Source organism: Tachyglossus aculeatus, chromosome 21 (assembly GCF_015852505.1).
Source record: "Tachyglossus aculeatus isolate mTacAcu1 chromosome 21, mTacAcu1.pri, whole genome shotgun sequence".
NCBI classification, from domain to species: Eukaryota; Metazoa; Chordata; class Mammalia; order Monotremata; family Tachyglossidae; genus Tachyglossus; species Tachyglossus aculeatus.
This window is the reverse complement of record NC_052086.1, coordinates 26,421,828-26,441,177: the sequence shown is the minus strand read 5'-3', so window position 1 is coordinate 26,441,177 and position 19,350 is coordinate 26,421,828. Positions and strand designations below refer to the sequence as shown.

At 50.2% G+C, this 19,350-nt stretch overlaps 2 protein-coding genes across 5 annotated transcripts in view; one reads left to right on the top strand and one right to left on the bottom strand.

Moving 5' to 3' along the window:
* The window catches only part of CCDC92 (coiled-coil domain containing 92), a 58,880-nt gene extending 44,611 nt beyond the window's left edge, over positions 1-14,269 (top strand). For all 3 annotated transcript variants that reach the window (XM_038762292.1, XM_038762290.1, XM_038762291.1), the window contains exons 2-4: positions 3,019-3,171; positions 3,805-3,846; positions 9,373-14,269. In XM_038762292.1, the coding sequence (XP_038618220.1) occupies positions 3,042-3,171; positions 3,805-3,846; positions 9,373-10,148 (948 nt within the window). In that variant the 5' untranslated portion in view covers positions 3,019-3,041 and the 3' untranslated portion in view covers positions 10,149-14,269. The remainder of the gene's footprint in view (positions 1-3,018; positions 3,172-3,804; positions 3,847-9,372) is intronic.
* DNAH10 (dynein axonemal heavy chain 10) overlaps positions 12,297-19,350 on the bottom strand; it is a 185,923-nt gene continuing 178,869 nt past the window's right edge. For both annotated transcript variants that reach the window (XM_038762289.1, XM_038762288.1), the window contains 6 exons: positions 16,740-16,871; positions 16,178-16,389; positions 15,939-16,106; positions 15,179-15,359; positions 13,562-13,707; positions 12,297-12,759 (listed from right to left, as the gene is read on the bottom strand). In XM_038762289.1, the coding sequence (XP_038618217.1) occupies positions 12,613-12,759; positions 13,562-13,707; positions 15,179-15,359; positions 15,939-16,106; positions 16,178-16,389; positions 16,740-16,871 (986 nt within the window). In that variant the 3' untranslated portion in view covers positions 12,297-12,612. The remainder of the gene's footprint in view (positions 12,760-13,561; positions 13,708-15,178; positions 15,360-15,938; positions 16,107-16,177; positions 16,390-16,739; positions 16,872-19,350) is intronic.

Here is a 19,350-nt window from a genome sequence, read left to right as displayed (position 1 = left end):
TCTTTATTTAGCCTTTTTCCTGAAATCTCAAACAGATACTCTCTCAAGTACCTAAACTCTGCCACCAAAACTCCCGAGTACCTGGGAACATTCCTTATATTGGCTTTATCCTCCCCCAAAATGCAACCAGTGAACAGACACGTGGGCAGTGGGATGATGCAGTAAAGCTTTTATCTGCCCAAACCCAGTTTTCAGACAAAGCAGCATCCATTTAGAGGTAATGCAGTGGTGATATTGACAAGGTAATGGTGCCCCAAGGCCACAGCCCTCCATTTAAAAACCAGCGCCTGGCCCCAAGGACCAGTATAAAGTAACCTTGTGGTTGCCGCAGAGAGATTTGGTTCCAACCGAGGCATGTCCTCGGTCTCCCGGCTGCTGTAAGGTGCAGTCACGGTGATTTCCGTAAAACACCGATTCTGCCATTGCCCACCCCTAAGGCCCGGCTTCAAATTTTTGGTGTGCGCCTTTTACCCTCTGGACCGATTATTATGGCAGTCTTCCTACTGTCTTAGGTTATTAGTCCAGTTCTGGCAAATTTTTATCGGGGGCCAATGCCTTAGCCTTCTGGTATGGAAATCGAGAACTGTAGAAACAATAAGTCATTCCTCGAGCTGGCTCCCTCACATGTTTAGTTTCTCGTTTCCGTGGGAATAGATGCCCAATGATCGCACAAAGTCCCCTGCCCGTTTCGGGGGGAATCCGGCATCCGTTCCCATAGAAACAGGGAATGAAACGGCAGCCTTTGGACTTTCACAGTGAGGCTTCAACAAAGATCCGTGATAAAATCGTCCCTCGGTACTCACGGGCAATTGGTAGGGAAAACCCCTGCCAAAGAAGTGGAATTGTTCATACCACCCACGCCCGACCACGTCTGCAATTAAAGCACCAGGAAGTCTATCCACAGTTGCCTGAGGGGATGTAATTTACCTAGCCAATCCCTGAAGATCCGTGGGAACACTGCCAGCTCCTTGTGGGCAGGGAATGTGTCTGTTTACTGTTGTACTCTCCCAAACGCTTAGTACAGTGCTCTGCACACAGTAAGCGCTCAGTAAACACGATTGAATGAATGAATGAAAGAGCCCACAGATTGCGGGAGCAGGGCCCAGTTGCCAGTAGGCGAAATTGCATGCAGAAGAAGCCACGAATGCCTTGCAGAATTATAGGCTCCTCCCCCGGAAAGGTTCATCCATGGCATCTGTTACTACTACTGTCAATAGTAATTCAGTGTAATATTTAGTGTAATATTTAATTGTAATATTTGTGTGTAATATTGTCAATATTTGCGTATACTACTGTCCATAGTAACTTAGTGTAATATTTAGTGTAATATTTAATTGCAATATTTGTGTGTAATATCTGTGTAATATTTAGTGAGTATCACTGTGAGCAGAGCACTGTACTAAATGCTTGGGGGAGTACAGTGGATATGAGAGACAAATTCCCGGCCCCAGAGGGGCGTACGGTCTAAATGGGAAGAAAGGCTGGCATAAATAATGTACAAATAGGAGCAGGAGGATGAACAAATATTTCAGGGTGAAATAACTGAATGAATAATGTGCAATCGATAATACAAGATATACAGAAGCACAGAGGATGTGAGTAGAAGCAGAAGCAGTGTGGCTTAGTGGATAGAGCATAGGCCCGGGAGTTGGAAGGGCCTGGGTTCTAATCCCAGCTCCGCCACTCGTCTGCTGTGTGACCTTGGGCAAGTCTCCCCAGCGCATAGAACAGTGCTTTGCACATAGTAAGCACTTAATAAATGCCATCATTATTATTATTCTCTGGGCCTCAGTCACCTCATCCGTAAAATGGGGATTAAGACTGTGAGCCCCATGTGAACTCTTGTAAGCCACAGTGTTTTGCACACAGTAAGCACTCCATAAATACCACTGATTGATGGACTGTTCTGAGCGATAGGGTAGATTCAAGTTAATCTAGTTGGACACAGTCCCGGTCCCTCATCGAACTGAAGGTCTAAGTAGGAGGGCGGCCAGGAAGAGCACTGGCACCCCCAGATAATTAGCCACGTCTGTTAAGCCCCAGAGTTGCCAACAGGGAGGAAGAGGGGATGTTCTTTGCCTATTTTTCTTGGACAAGATTTGTCAGAAGCCGATCCCTTTTGCTGTGCCAACCACAAACGGTCCCCTGCCTGCCCCCATTCCAGGCCCGGTGGCCATCGGCAAAGCCAGATTTGCCTAAATTTGTCAACCCACCTCTTCGCGGATTAGAATAATAAATAAATAATGATGGCATTTGTTAAGCATTCACTATGTGCGAAGCACTGTTCTAAGCGCTGGGGGGGATACAAGGTGATCAGGTTGTCCCACGTGGGGCTCACAGTCTTCATCCCCCTTTTCCAGATGAGGTAACTGAGGCCCAGAGAATAATAATGATGGCATTTATTAAGCGCTTACTATGTGCAAAGCACTGTTCTAAGCGCTGGGGAGGTTACAAGGCGATCAGGTTGTCCCATGGGGGGCTCACAATCTTAATCCCCATTTTACAAATGAGGTAACTGAGGCACAGAGAAGTGCCCCTTCCTTCCTCTCCCCCTCGTCCCCCTCTCCATCCCCCCCATCTTACCTCCTTCTCTTCCCCACAGCACCTGCATATGTGTATATATGTTTGTACATATTTATTACTCCATTTATTTTACTTGTACATATCTATTCTATTTATCTTATTTTGTTAGTATGTTTGGTTTTGTTCTCTGTCTCCCCCTTTTAGACTGTGAGCCCACTGTTGGGTAGGGACTGTCTCTATATGTTGCCAACTTGTACTTCCCAAGCGCTTAGTCCAGTGCTCTGCACACAGTAAGCGCTCAATAAATACGATTGATGAGGATGATGATGATGAATTCACACAGCTGACAATCGGCAGAGCCGGGATTCGAACCCATGAACTCTGACTCCAAAGCCCGGGCCCTTTCCACCGAGCCACGCTGCTTTCCTCACGTGCACCCCTGCCACCTTCCCTGACTCCCATTTACCCACGGATGTCACCGCTTGCTGTCATCAGTTGTAGGTCATCTGGATGTCATCATGGCAACCTCCAACCTCGAGAACCAATTGCACAGCGCCCAGAAGAACCTATTATTTCTTCAGCGGGAACACGCCAGCACACTGAAGGGTCTGCATGCAGAGATCAGAAGACTACAGCAGCACTGTACCGGTAAGACCATGGGGTGGGGGGCATACTGAGCCATCCTGGGCCGCCTGGCTCCTTCAGCTCCCTCAGTGTGACCTTAGAAGTCAGGTGAGGAGCCGGTCATTTTGGCAGCAAACGAGGACCTGCGTTTGGCCCCGAGTCGGGCACATCATCAAGGGGAGAAGGGAGAACAGTCCATTTGCCAGGTGAAACAAAATTCGTCTGGTTGATTTAAAGTCTGGCTGTCATTTTGGAACCTTTAACCGAAGTGAAGACCCAGTTAAGTCTGTTTTCACCAGGGTGGGGGGCGGGGGTGGTGGTGCTACTGCAGGAGATGGGGAGGGAAGAAGATAATTGGGGTCACACTGAAGGTAGTACCAGCTCTAAATCATCATCATCATCATCAATCGTATTTATTGAGCGCTTACTATATGCAGAGCACTGTACTAAGCGCTTGGGAAGTACAAGGCTAAACTGTTTCTATTGCTCACACACAGGCTGTGGTGCCACTGGCATTTTGTTTCCCTGGGTTAGTTGTCTCTGGAGGTAAACAGCGGAGAAAGGATCTGAACTAGGGGCGACTTTTAACTTTCCTGAGCTTCCCTCCCCAGCCACCCGCCTTCCCCAACGAAGTAACAACTGGCGTTTCTTTTTCAGATTTAACATACGAGCTCACGCTAAAAAGTTCTGACCCAACAGGTAAGATAATACTGTTGTTTTCTTTTACGTTGCATCGTGTGATTTTTTTTTCCCCCCTTTCCCTTAGGAAGGAAACCCTTAGGAATGAGGTCTTAAGAGGCCCAAACTCAGAGCCTTGGCAGCATCTCAGTGAGAAAGTGAAGCGATGGGGGGTGGGGGGCGCGGCGGGAGTCGGGCATAGTTGTTTCCTGCCATCATTCCCCCCAGGCTAGGTTGATTTGTGGGAGAAAATAGAGCACGTTTGTTCTTCTCTAGATTAATTTTCTTAAAACTCATAATGACCGTTATTATTCACCGGCATATCTGATTTCTTCCAAAGTCTGTATCATTTCCATTCAATTCTGATGGGTCATCAAGTACTAGTTTGTTCCATTTACAATAATTGCATTAGAGTCTCTCAGTAAGGTTGTTTTCGGAGCCAAGGAATTTTGTTTTGACTGTGGCAGAGGTGACATCAGTTCTAGCCTTCAGGAGTCCATCATCTGAAATCACTGTAGGGGACGGGAGAAGAGCCCCCGGGCCCTGACGTTGTCAGACTAAGGCTAGATCTCAGTGTCCAGGAGGAACCGATTCACCCAACAGCAGATCAGCTGGAGGAAGCATTGCCCCTTCAGGATCCACCATTGGCAGGATGGAAGCTTTCTTCCCAAGGCCTGGCCGGGCCCCAGTCATCCAGGAATAATCGGGTGGCGGACCAGGAGAGCTGCCCTGTCCTTGCTGATGGTCGCTCGTTTCTCCCGTAGACTGAGCCCCTTCCTTCCTCTCCCCCTCGTCCCCCTCTCCATCCCCCCCATCTTACCTCCTTCCCTTCCCCACAGTACCTGTATATATGTATATATGTTTGTACATATTTTTTACTCTATTTATTTATTTTATTTGTACATATCTATTCTATTTATTTTATTTTGTTAGTATGTTTGGTTTTGTTCTCTGTCTCCCCCTTTTAGACTGTGAGCACACTGTTGGGTAGGGACTGTCTCTATATGTTGCCAATTTGTCCTTCCCAAGCGCTTAGTCCAGTGCTCTGCACATAGTAAGCGCTCAATAAATACGATTGATGATGATGATGATGATGGTGACCATCAGCAGGGCGGGGTGGCCAAGATGGGGAGGTCAGTGGATCAGCGAACAGAGAGTTCCCCTTTTCCACCTCACCATCCTCCAAGCCGCACCTTGGCCGAGGGTTTGGATGGGGAAAAGTCCCATGGGCGTGGGGAAGAAGGGAGCCTATGAGGTAAGATGGCTCTGCAGAGTTATTTGTTGTTGTGTTAATTGAGCAAAACACAGGGCCCTGGGGGGCCAGCAGCAAGGGCCCCGGGGCAACCCATTCCTCCCGCCCACAGCCTGAAGGCTGAGCCTGAAGACATGGCATGCTGTGCAGGGAGCTGGGATTGATAGCTCTCTTCCTCCCTTCAAGGCCCTGCTGAGAGCTCACCTCCTCCAGGAGGCCTTCCCAGACTGAGCCCCTTCCTTCCTCTCCCCCTCGTCCCCCTCTCCATCCCCCCATCTTACCTCCTTCCCTTCCCCACAGCACCTGTATATATGTATATATGTTTGTACATATTTTTTACTCTATTTATTTATTTTATTTGTACATATCTATTCTATTTATTTTATTTTGTTAGTATGTTTGGTTTTGTTCTCTGTCTCCCCCTTTTAGACTGTGAGCCCACTGTTGGGTAGGGACTGTCTCTATATGTTGCCAATTTGTCCTTCCCAAGCGCTTAGTACAGTGCTCTGCACATAGTAAGCGCTCAATAAATACGATTGATGATGATGACGATGATGATGATGATAGCTCCTGTTAGGAAGGAGGCATTTGATCACTTCCCCTCATAGCTTTGGCTCCTACAGCTTGGCCCCCGGTCCCTTCACAGGTAGCTGAAACAATATTCTGCCCCTCTAATGGATTCTCCTGCTTGTGTGTCCTTCTCAAGATTCATTTTCTTAAAGCTCATAATGACTGTCATTATTTACTAGCATAAGTAATGATAATAATAATGATGATGGTATTAAGTACTTACTATGTGCCAAGCACTGTTCTAAGCACTGGGGTAGATGGCAGCGTGGCTCTGTGGAAAGAGCAAGGGCTTGGAAGTCAGAGGTCATAAGTTCTAATCTCGGCTCTGCCGCTGGTCAGCTGTGTGACTTTGGGCAAGTCACTTAACTTCTCTGTGTCTGTTTCCTCATCTGTAAAATGGGGACTAAGACTGTGAGCCTAATTACCTTGTATCCCCCCCAGTGTTTAGAACAGTGCTTGGCACATAGTAAGCGCTTAACAAATACCATTATTATTATTATCATTATTATTATTATTATTACAGGGTAATCAGGTTGTCCCATGCGGGGCTCCCAGTTTTAATCCCCATTTTACAGATGAGGTAACTGAGGCACAGAGAAGTGAAGTGGCTTGTCCAAGGTCACACAGCTGACAAGTGGCAGAGCCAGGATTATTCATTCATTCAGTCAGTCAGTCGTGTTTATTGAGCGCTTACTGTGTGCAAAACACTGTACTAAGCGCTTGGGAAGTACAAGTTGGCAACAGAGGCGGTCCTTACCCAACAGTGGGCTCACAGTCTAGAAGGGGGAGACAGACAACAAAACAAAACATATTAACAAAATAAAATAAATAGAATAAATATGTACAAGTAAAATAGAGTAATAAATATGTACAAACATATATACATATATATAGGTGCTGTGGGGAGGGGAAGGAGGTAAGGCGGGGGGATGGGGAGGGGGAGGAGGGGGAGAAGAAGGAGGGGGCTCAATCTGGGATTAGACCCACGTCCTCTGACTCCCAAGCCCATGCTCTTTCCCTTAAACCATGCTGCTTCTCATCTGATTTCTTCCAAAATGTGAATAATTTCCACGCTGAAGTGGGAGATGCAGGGTGGTACAGGGACCCAGATGCCCAGAAAGCCCAGATAGCACCATTTTCCCCAGAGGCAGAGAGTTCCTGTCATTCCATTTGAAGAGACTGCTTTTTGCAGCATTGCCCCAGCAGACCGATAATAATAGTGTGGTATTTATGTGCCAAGCACTGGGATCAGTCGGATCAGGCACAGATCCTATCCCATACAGGGCTCACGGTCTTTGGGGTGAGGGAGAGCAGGTATGAGCTCCTTATCTTCCCTCCCAAACCCTGTCCTCTCCCTGACTTTCCCGTCACTGTGGACGGCACTACCACCCTTCCCGTCTCACAAGCCCGCAAACTTGGTGTCATCCTCGACTCCGCTCTCTCGTTCACCCCACACATCCAATCCATCACCAAAACCTGCCAGTTTCACCTCTGCAACATTGCCAGGATCTGCCCTTTCCTCTCTGTCCAAACCACTACCTTGCTGGTTCAATCTGTCATCCTATCCCGGCTGGATGACTGCATCATCCTCCTTTCTGATCTCCCATCCTCCTGTCTCTCCCCACTTCAGTCTATACTTCACTTTGCTGCCCAGATTATCTCTGTACAGAAACGCTCTGGGCATGTCACTCCCCTCCTCAAAAACCTCCAGTGGTTGCCTGTTAATCTTCGAATCAAGCAAAAACTCCTCCCTCTCGGCTTCAAGGCTGTCCATCACCTCGCCCCCTCCTACCTCACCTCCCTTCTCTCCTCCCACAGCCCAGCCCGCACCCTCCGCTCCTCTGCTGCCGCTAACCTCCTCACTGTACCTCGTTCTCGCCTGTCCCGCCATCGACCCCCGGCCCACGTCCTCCCCCTGGCCTGGAATGCCCTCCCTCCGCACATCCGCCAAGCCAGCTCTCTTCCTCCCTTCAAATCCCTACTGAGAGCTCACCTCCTCCAGGAGGCCTTCCCAGACTGAGCCCCCTCCTTCCTCTCCCCTCCCCATCCCCCCCGCCCTACCTCCTTCCCCTCCCCACAGCCCCTGTACAGATGCTGGTACAGATTTATTACTCTATTTTACTTGTACATATTTACTATTGTATTTATTTTTTGTTAATATATTTTGTTTTGTTGTCTGTCTCCCCCTTCTAGACCATGAGCCTGTTGTTGGGTAGGGACCGTCTCTATACGTTGCCGATTTGTATTTCGCAAGCGCTTAGTACAGTGCTCTGCACACAGTAAGCGCTCAATAAATATGAATGAATGAATGAAAGGTATTGAATCCCCTTTTTACCGATGCGGAAGTGAGGCACAGAGAAGTCAAGGGACTCTCCCAAGGTCATCCGGCAGGCAAATGGCGGCAGAGCCTAGATTAGAAGAAAGCCCAAGGGATGTCCCAGACAGATCCATTACGTTTGGCTGTGGTTTTGCTTTGTTTGGCTTGGGATCGCAGATATGACAACAGGAGGCTGACTGACGGAGCCCTTTGTAGCCCCCACTTTCTGCCTAAAAGCCACTTCACTGCAGTAGGTTATATCTCAGCAGGCAGAATGAGTACAGAAACCTAGCCAGGGTATTGGGTCACTAGAGTCAGTCTGTCTGCCTCTAAAACTGCAGGGGAAGGAAACAGCATCCAGGTTGCCAGAGCACAGAAAAAAAGTTGAGTGGGGGCTGGCTGAGCAACATTTGAAGTGTGAGAGAGAGAGTGTGTGTGTGAGTGAGAGAGGAGAGACACAGGCAGCTGTTTCATGCTTCTGTGGGGCAACTTAAGCTACTTTGGGCCCATGTTTTTCCAAAAGGCAACTTCAAAGGTCGGAAGAGGCCCATTTCTACCCAGATGGTCTCTGCCTCTGTCCATCCTGGACTCCCTCCCTCCCTGTTTTAATCTGTTCTGGGAAAACAGATGTCCCGACCCCAGCTGCACCCACGGCCATACACCTAAACCGCCAAGCTGGTATGAGTGTTTCTCAATGCTTGCAGGAGTTCAAGTTGGGGCCGAAAAATATTTTACTTTCAGAACTAGGCAAATGTAATAAGATGGCCTTGAGGGCGGTTCAGCCTCCTGAACACTTGGAGAGTCAGTGGTTGCATCCCTTACGCGAGGCAGCGTGGGCTCGTGGAAAGAACCGAGGCCTGGGAATTAGGATACCTGCTGGGTGTGAGAACCCGGCCGAGGTGCTCAACCGCTCTGGGCCTCAGTGCCTTCATCTTAAAAAAGGGGGCCAAGATCCAAGCTCTCCCTCCATCTGAGATTGGGAGCCCTGTGTCCAATCTGATTTTCTTGTATGAACTTGGGGCAGATAGACTGTGGTCAAAGTTCGGCATTTGGTATTTTCTTTATCTGGAATTTGTGGATCCCGGGTAGATCTGACCCTCCCATTGCTAGTGATCTCCCGCAGCCGGTGGATTCTCCTCCAGGTCCGTCGTCCCCCACGTTCGCTGTATCGGAGGACCCGTTCACGGTTGTCCCATTTCCCCCTTGCGGAGGCTGAGTCCAGGAGGGTGGTTCAGTGGTTTGGGAAAAACACGGAGACTCCAGGAAGCCCAAAGCGATCGTGGGCATTGTGGGGGCTTCCCTCGCCCTGCGCCTTCAGCTCTGACTCCCAGCTCTTGGCCCCCGGGAGGGCTTGGGTCGCGCCGGCTCCCGCAAGTGTCTGACCCTGCTTCCCGGGCTTGTTTTCCAGGCGATGGAAATTCAAGAAGCAACGAACTGAAAAGGAAATGCGAAGAACTGGAAGCTCAACTGAAAGTCAAAGAAGATGAAAATAACGAATTACTAAGAGAACTCGAGCAGAAAAATGCTATGATTATGGTGCTTGAAAACACCATCAAAGAGAGAGAAAAGAAATATTTGGAAGAATTAAAAATGAAAAGCCATAAGCTCAACGTGCTCTCGAGCGAGCTGGAGCAGCGAGCGAGTACCATCGCTTACCTGACAGCCCAGTTGCACGCGACCAAGAAAAAGCTTTTGAGTTCAAGCGGGACTTCGGACGCCACTCCCTCCGGCAGCCCCGTGCTGTCCAGCTACAAGCCAGCTCCCCCCAAAGACAAGCTCCCGGAGACCCCCAGGCGCCGCATGAAAAAGAGCCTCTCGGCCCCGCTCAACCCGGAGTTCGAGGAGGTGTACAGATTCGGGGTCGACAGCCGGAAGCTACTGTTGCGTGAGCCCGTGGATGCCATGCCCGACCCCACGCCGTTCTTGCTGGCCCGGGAGTCGGCCGAGATGCACCTCAAGGAGAGGCCCCTGGTCATCCCCCCCATCGCCTCCGACCGGCCCGGGGGCGGCCAGCACAGCCCGGCCCGGGAAAAGTCGCACAAGGCGCACGTGGGCGTGGCCCACCGGATCCACCACACCGCCGCGCCCCCCCAGGCGCCGCCCGAGGTGGAGACGCTGGCCGTGGACCAGCTGCACGCGAGCAAAGTGGTCCGGAAGCATTCAGGGCCCGACCGAACAGTTTAAGAGCAGACGGCCACGGCCCGGGTCCGACCCGAAGAGCCCCCACCCGCCCGACAGCTGCCGCGTCCTTTTCCATCCCCGTGTGCATGCCAAAATTTTTTCACACATTCTTCCTCTTGATAAATTATTCTCCTCCCCGCCCTCCCTGCCGCAACCGAACTAGAGTTGTGTTCCTCTTGCAGAGTATGTATTTAAAGCTGTGGCCAAATACCTGTGTACCGGACTGCTTGCTTCTAACTTTACTCCGTTTAACCCAGGTGCACACGTGGACGAAAGCACAGGCCGCAGGCTGCATTATAGTCAATATTAATAAAACCAGATATCCACCCGCCTGATTATAAAGTCGGAGCACCGTGTATAAACCATTTACGCTAGCAGCGTCCCTCTGAGGCGGCCCCATCCGCATGGAGCCTCTCCCTGGCGCACCCCCAGAGTCTGGGGTGTAGCATCCCCAACAAAAGCCACTCCCTGAGCAGCGTCGAGAACAGAGCAGTTACACGTGCCTGGCCAAAACACCGAAATAACTTCACTCCCCCTGGGAGCGCGATCCCAACCTTGTGTTGAGATTTTTTCCATTACACTTTATCCAGAACGTTAAAGATCCCAGCCACCTTCATTTTCTAACTCCTGCCCTAGTTTTTTTTCTGTCATCGATTAACGTGAATGTGCCTGGTCCACAGGGACGGCCTCCGGAGCCCCGTTCGCTTGTCTGACCGTGCTCCTTACTCGGGACAGGAAGGAAACCGTCCCTGTGCTAGTGAATTATTGCATTCCAGTGGCCAGCTGCATTACCGTGGGTTTGAACTTACCCCTGCCAAAGCGATACATCGGGTCTTCCCCTGGGTTGAGGGGTGATGTCCTAATCCTGCTTGTAGTTGCTCTCATCTCCATTTGTTTTTCCCGCTCTTCCTGGGCTGGCTGGCTCAGACGTCTTTGCAAAAATTTTTTTAGCACTATTGATTTCTTCTTGTGGAGGAGCAAGTGGGTGAGGGTGTGCCTGCTTTTGTTGTTTGGGGTTTTTTTGCGGGGTTGTTGATTTGGTTCTTTGGTGCTTGTGTTTTGTTTTTTTAGTATACTGGCTCAATTCTGTTCCCTTAAGCCTCCTTTCTTTGCCTCCGGCCCCTAAGTAGCTTCAGACCTAGGACACTGCGTGGCAGCAGCACTCAGTCAGAGAGCTAGACCTTTCTCTGTCCTTGTGACTTTTTTTTTTTTGCAGAACATTATTCCTCTGTTCTTCCCTCCCCTCCTATTTTCTGCATTCCCTGTTCTCTATCCACAGCGTGAACCTTGGAAGCTCCCCACCCCCTGCCCCTCCAGCCGGAGCGCAGGCAGCCCAGATTGAAGAGGTGAGGAGGGAGAAAGATTTCCCTTTCCAGTGATCGGTGCGGTCTTGCCTTGATGGTGCCCAAGCCCTTTCCTCTCCCTCCCGCAACTCACGTTCCCCCATCCCAGCCTGGCGTCCATCCACCCCCTTAGTAATGAGGTGAAGCCTGCGATGGAGACGAGGGCTGGGTCACAGACATCCAAACCTCGTCTCAGTCAGCCGCAGCTGTCGCCCCATCGCCCACCCTGCAGATGATGGCCTGGCTCCCAGGCCGCGCTGTCCTGGCATCCTGACCGAGGCTCTGATGGAATTCACAACCTTTTTCAATCACCGTGAATCACAGCTCGCGCTCGAGCCCCGGGAGTGTGCAGTAAGAAGGCGGAGAGCCCCGGATACCGGCACGCCTAAGTCCGCGACATCGGATGCCTGCGCCAAGCCGATATCCAAGGGAGAAATTCGATCCCGGGGAACTAGGGAGTAAACTTTATTTCCTTGAAGAAATCTACTCGGAGAAGACTGGAAAGGACAGCTGGCCGCGGGTTTGCCGAGCCTTCCCTCACCCTGGGCTTTGGGCACGTAAGACGTCCTGACCCAGCCCACCCCTCCCAGGGCGGTGACCACAATTCCTTCTCGAATTTTCTGGCCCTGCACCCCCGCCCCAGGCTTTCTAAAGAGTCTGGGAACGCAGCTCTTTACAGGCACAGGCTTCTGTTAAAAGAATCTCAGCAGTTTTTTTAGCGAGTCCCCTACTCATATTTACAACTTCTCAACTAAGGTGGGGGGAGGTAGACGGTCCCTTAAGAAGAAAACTGTTCTGACATGCCCTGTTCAAATAATCAGACAAGTTTATTTTCCCCAAATACAGAATGCTAAAAGAGGAAAAGAGTTTAGGAAGAGATTAGAGTCACGCTGTTCACCACGCTTTGGTGGCCATTGCGTGAAAGAAAGGAGAAAATTAGTGGCAAGAAGCCGCCTGGTCTGTGCCACTCCTTCCTCCAAGGGGAGCAGAGATTGGCATCCAGGTAGCACGGAGCCCAGGCTTTATGATGGTGGGAGAGGTCTGAGCACGTCTTTCCACCCCCAATCCACTGGTGGACGAGCTCAGGCTTGGGGGTCCAGCCTCCCCCCGGCCGATGCCGTGAGCTAGTCGGAGTTCAGCGTCAGGCACACCCCTTGCAGCACCCAGTGGGAAATGTGTTTGGTGGTAGAGAGATCAGCTTCAAACACTAACCCGACTCCCATCGCATTTCTTCTCATGGAGGTGGTGTAGACGGGGGTCCGGAAGGTGTTCTAGAGACAAGGGAAATAAGCGGCTTGGAGCCTCTGCCTGGATGGACTCCCTCACCCGTCGAGCCCGAGGAGCTGCCTGGGCTCCAGCTGGAGGGATAGCCTGGATTATGGGACTGGAAGAATCTGGGGATGCTGAGACTGTCCCCTGCCATCTTTGCCCAAATGGCATCGCCCCGCTCTGGGGCAGCCCAGCTGCAGATGCTCTGGGCTGGGAGTGAGGTCACAGGTGTGATTAGCTAGTGTTTTGTCGTCTCAGTGGCCATCTACAGTGAACCACCACCCTGGGCCTGGTGGCAAAGACCCTGCCCATCTGGGTCTAGGCCCAGGGCACTAGGGGGAGGGCAGAGGCCATTGCTCCCCACCTCTCCACCACCCTGCCCCAGAATACTGGCTTGCCTTTCACCCCTAAAGGAATTTTTTTGATCTGCAGCTCTAGGTCATATTGTGCTTTTGGTTTTTGGCTCTGGTTCATGAGGTTTGCCGCCCCCACCCCCCGACTAAACCAACTAATAACCCCTGCAGACAGAACTGACAGCGTAGGCAAGTCCCCCAGGCAGGACAGGGTAAGGAAAGATTCCGCCAAGGGAATCCCTTTTGGAGTGAATGAATGAATGGTTTTCCAGGACCCAACCAATTCCTTGAAGAAAGGATTGGGCCACTCCCGAGGGATCCACGAGGAACCGTGTCCCTCGAGAACCCAATTTTCTGGGCCGGGGGAAGACAAGCCAGGAGACAGAAATGAACCCGCAGCCCAGCGCTGGTCCGTTGATTACCGCGGTTCCCCGGGCACCCGCTCTCTCACCTGCAGCTTGAGCCGATGGGCTTCGATGGGGATTATCTTTAGGATGGGCAGGTTAACTACAAGGACTTTGGGTTTGCTCTTGATAAGGCAGCTTTTCTCAATGTCCCAGTCGGCACCTTCCAAATACAGGCCGGAGACAAAGCAGCCTGCAGACGGCAGGGGAAGATCACAGGGAGTGATTCCAAGACATTGGCGGGAAAGAATGGTTACCCAATCTCCATCCACCGGGGCCTGTGAAGGGCACACGTCCCTCAAGCCCAAGCCGCCACCTCCGCCTCCTCCTCCCCTTTTGTGCACCAACACTTACTGGGCGCCCATCGTGTGAGTCACCCCATGGTGCCTGACTTGGGCCCTGATAAGATTCAAATCATCCTGTTCCCTTCTAGAGCATGGAAGGAAAACAGCTTGGCTCCCAGAAGGGCAAACTGAGCTCCAGAAACTCTTCTCCTCCTCCTCCTTCCCCAACCCCTGGCCTCAGGCGGATAGAAAACTCCTTCCTCGTACCAACGCCTTCTCTTCCCCACTGCGTCCTAGGAGGTTAATCCTTTCAGCCCTGCCACTGACCTCCACCAAGTCTCACCTCCTCTGTGCCTCAGTTCCCGTATTTATAAAATGGGAAGACTCTCTGACTCTCCCTACCTCACGGCGATGTTGAGGCTAGAGATAACTCATGTGAAAGTGCTTTGGAAAAATAAAAGTGTTACGCAAATTCACGATATCATCATCATCATTACGGTTATCCCATTTAAGGCTCGCAGACCTCGCCTCCCTGTGTTTATTCTGCGAGCTGGTCCGTCCATCCGCTCCGCCTCCTTTCGGGGGCTGTTCCGATAGACTGTCTTATGTGTTGGTCCAGATCTGGGGGAGTCGTGGCAGAGCTGCAGTGTTTTCCTATTGCAGCTTACACCCCACAAACGATCTGAACACCCAGCAACAAAGCAGCGGAGGTCTCCCGCGGAGCAACACGCTTTCATACTGAGCCGCACCGCCTAAAAACACGCTAAAGGTAAAGGGGGCGGCAACAGCTGATGAGCTGTGAGGGAATTGTCGTCTTCGCTCTCCTTCGACATCGCCCGGCCCCTCTGCCGACAGGGAGGAGAGGCAGATTTCAGTCATCAGTTGGTACTGTAATAAACCTATTTTTCTAATGACGGCTGTACGGTGGTATAATTTAGGGCGGGGGGATCCTGACGGTGAGTGGCTAAAACATCTCCGCCCCCGCAGCGTGGCTCAGTGGAAAGAGCGCGGGTTTTCTCCCCCTTCTAGACTGTGAGCCCACTGTTGGGTAGGGACTGTCTCTATATGTTGCCAACTTGTACTTCCCAAGTGCTTAGTACAGTGCTCTGCACACAGTAAGCGCTCAATAAATACAATTGATTGATTGGGAGTCAGAGGTCATGGGTTCGAATCCTTGACTCTGCCACTCAGCTGTGTGACCTGGGGGAAGCCACTTAACTTCTCTGTGCCTCAGATACCTCATCTGTAAAATGGGGATTAAGATTGTGAGCCCCCAGTGGGGCAACCTGATCACCTTGTATCCCCCCAGCGCTTAGAACAGTGCTTTGCACATAGGAAGCGCTTAACAAATACCATCGTCATTATTATTATCATTATTACCTTGCCCAGGCCGCTCGTTCACGTCATCGGCGTCTTGGAACTGAGTGACTTGGGTGAACAGGGTGGAGCGATCGAGGGACCACCTATTCTTCCTGCAGGTGGCCTGCACTAGAGCCGTCAGGTAAGACTCTGGGATGTGCAGCCCTGACAGCCACATCACACTGGGCTCCCTGTCCGTCACCTGAAGAGAGAGGGAAGGAGCCCCCGGTAACAATAATAATTGTGGTATTTTATAAGCTGGACAGTCTGGGCCCTAAAAATACCCTTGGCTTAGTCAGTCTGCAAATGAAACCTAAAAAAAAACCACTTTTGCCCACTAGATAATTGAGACCCAAACATATAATGGAGGCCTGAATTCTCCAGATGATTTGCTAGTGAGAAGAGAAGCAGTGTGGCTCAGTGGAAAGAGCACGGGCTTCGGAGTCAGAGGTCACGGGTTCAAATCCCGGCTCCGCCAATTGTCAGCTGTGGGACTTTGGGCAAGTCACAACTTCTCTGGGCCTCAGTGACCTCATCTGTAAAATGGGGATGAAGACTTGAGCCCCACGTGGGACAACCTGCGCTTAGAACCTCCCCAGTGCTTCGAACAGTGCTTTACACGTATTAAGCACTTAATAAATGCCCTCATCATTATTATTATTATTAGTGTAGAGGTGCCCACCGGGTCTGAGCCCCGCAGATCAGTACCGCGGTGGGTGGGAATCTCAGCTGGGCTGCAGGAGACCCTGGAAGAACGGATACGCTCCTCTGTGCCCCTTACCCACAGCGTGTACTGGTCGTATCGCTGCATGAAGTAAATCATCCAGTTTCCGAGGGACTTCAAGGTGTCCGGAGCCAACTTGCGCCAGATGTTGGGGATGTGCCCAATAAAAAGGGCCCGGGCCACGTCGTCCAGTTCACTGCTCATTCCGACTTCCCCAGCCAAGGCCTGCGAAGAGAAGAGACGAGGTCACGGCGATGGCGGCCCCGGTGAGCCCTCCCCACTGGCCCCACGCTCACCCTCTGGAGTTCGGCCAGAGACTTGGCCATCCGGACGGTCAGCCGGTTGAAGCGCTCAAGCTCCTGCAGCAGCACAACGATGGTGGGGGTGACCGCCAGCCCGAAGGTCTTCCGGATCTGGTCCAGTTCAAAAATCGGGGGCAGCTTGTGTTCGATGTCCTTGGCGATCTGGCCAATGTAGTCATCCCGGCTGATGCCGGTGCTCATTTCCCCTGAAACGAATACCTCTCTCCTCTAGGCCCAGTTCCAGCCCGATGGAGCCAGAAGTCACCGGGGGCCAGTCCAGAAGGACTTCCTTTCCTTCTGGAGAGGAAGTCCCCACAGCCCAAGACACCACCGCACTGTGGGGGCAACTTTCTCACATGGGTGGACGTTTCCCGGTCATAACCCCTCTTTTTCCCAGTCCCTCCCACCAGTGTAAGGTAAGATGGCAGCAGGAAACCAAGTGACCCCAATCCCACCCGGACCTGAATTTCCCTTGCGGGCCCACGGCCTCCCTGGGCCCGGGCCAGTCCAGGAGGGGCTCTTCACTGGGGGGACGGGGGGAAGCGGGGGGCAATACCTGTTTGCGGCTGCAACTCCAAGAGGTGAGACCACATGGCCCTTGCAGCCTGGGTGTAATAGCCAATCTCGGCGTTGGAATGGAGCCCGAACACCTCAGGAGTGTTGGCCAGGGGAAGAGCCTCGATCGCTTCTGCGGTATTGAAAGACAGCAGGCGGTTCTGTGGTGGCAGAATTGTCACTACAGGAGCCTCTGCCATCTGTGAACTTCAAGACAGGCCTATTACTAGAAAGCTACGATGTTAATTTCCGCGAGGGAGAAAGGCCCAGTGAATTTCGAAGGAAAGACACGAGCGTTCGTTCGTTCATTCAGTCGCGTTTATTGAGCGCTTACTGTGTGCAGAGCGCTTGGGAAGTCCAAGTTGGCAACTTATAGAGACGGTCCCTTCATTCATTTCATTCGTTCGACCGTATTTATTGAGCGCTTACTGTGTGCAGAGCACTGGACTAAGCGCTTGGGAAGTCCAAGTTGGCAACATCTAGAGACGGTCCCTTCATTCATTTCATTCGTTCGATCGTATTTATTGAGCGCTTACTGTGTGCAGAGCACCGGACTAAGCGCTTGGGAAGTCCAAGTTGGCAACATCTAGAGACGGTCCCTACCCAACAGTGGGCTCACAGTCTAGAAGGGGGAGACACAGAACAAAACCAAACAAATTAACAAAATAAATAGAATAAATATGACAAATAAAATAGAGTAATAAATACGTACAAACATCTATACATATATACAAGTCCGGGGTCTAATCCCATCAATTTCCTGGTACATAACCTTGGGCAAGTCACTTTTTACTTTTCTGTGCTTAAGTTACCTCGTGCTAAATGAGGATAAAATAATATCCTGTCCCTACCCAACAGTGGGCTCACAGTCTAGAAGGGGGAGACAGAGAACAAAACAAAACAAATTAACAAAATAAAATAAATAGAATAAATATGTACAAAAAAATAAATAAAGAAATAGAGTAATAAATACGTACAAACATCTATACATATATACAGGTCTGGGGTCTAATCCCATCAATTTCCTGGTACATAACCCTGGGCAAGTCACTTTTTACTTTTCTGTGCTTAAGTGACCTCACGTGCTAAATGAGGATAAAATAATATCCTGTCCCTACGCAACAGTGGGCTCACAGTCTTGAAGGGGGAGACAGAGAACAAAACAAAACAAATTAACAAAATAAAATAGAATAAATATGTACAAATAAAATAAAGAAATAAATAGAGTAATAAATACATACAAACATCTATACGTATATACAGGTCTGGGGTCTAATCCCATCAATTTCCTGGGACATAACCCTGGGCAAGTCACTTTTTACTTTTCTGTGCTTAAGTGACCTCATGTGCTAAATGAGGATAAAATAATATCCTGTCCCTACCCAACAGTGGGCTCACAGTCTAGAAGGGGGACACAGAAAACAAAACAAAACAAATTAACAAAATAAAATAAATAGAATAAATATGTACAAATAAAATAAATAAATAATAAATAGAGTAATAAATACGTACAAACATCTATACATATATACAGGTCTGGGGTCTAATCCCATCAATTTCCTGGTACATAACCTTGGGCAAGTCACTTTTTACTTTTCTGTGCTAAATGAGGATAAAATAATATCCTGTAAGCCACAGTTAGGATGGGGAGTGTCCCTGATGAACTAAAATAATAGCGATTGTGGAATTTAAGCGCTTACTATGTGCCACGCAAATCAGGTCGGACACAGTCCCTGTCCCAAGTGGGGCTCACAGTCTCAATACCCAACAACGGGCTCACAGTCTAGAAGGGGGGAGAGTGTTCCAGCCGAGTTTCCCACAATCAATCAATCAATCAATCAATCAATCGTATTTATTGGGCGCTTACTATGTGCAGAGTACTGGACTAAGCGATTGGGAAGTACAAGTTGGCAACATAGAGAGACGGGAACAGCCAAGCTGGCCGGTGTCCTATGACTGAAATAATCATCAATCGTATTTATTGAGCGCTTACTATGTGCAGAGCATCCTTTTGGGTGATACTATTCATTATCATGATCATATTTATTGAGATCTATTTATTATTATTATTAGATTTATTGAGCTAAAAGTGCTAAGACCAGGGGTAGACACAAGATGATCAGGTTGGGCAGTCCCACATGGGGCTCACTGTAATAAGTGTGTTATCCCCATTTTACAGACGGGGAAATGAATCCCAGACCTTGCCCAAGGTCACCCAGCAATGCAGCCTTTTGGAAAGAGCTTGGGCCTGGATGTCAGAGGACCTGGGTTCTAATCCTGCCTCCACCACTTGCTTGCCAAGTGACCTTGGACAAGTCACAACTTCTCAGCGTGGCTCAGCGGACAGAGCACGGGCTTGGGAGTCCGAGGTCATGGGTTCAAATCCTGCTCTGCCAGTTAATAATAATAATAATTTTGGTATTTGTTAAGCGCTTACTATGTGCAAAGCACTGGGGAGATACAAGGTAATCAGATTGTCCCACGTGGGGCTCACAGTCTTAGTCCCCATTTTACAGATGAGGGAACTGAGGCACAGAGAAGTTAAGTGATTTGCCCAAAGTCACTCAGCTGACAATTGGCAGAGGCGGGATTCGAACCCATGACCTCTGACT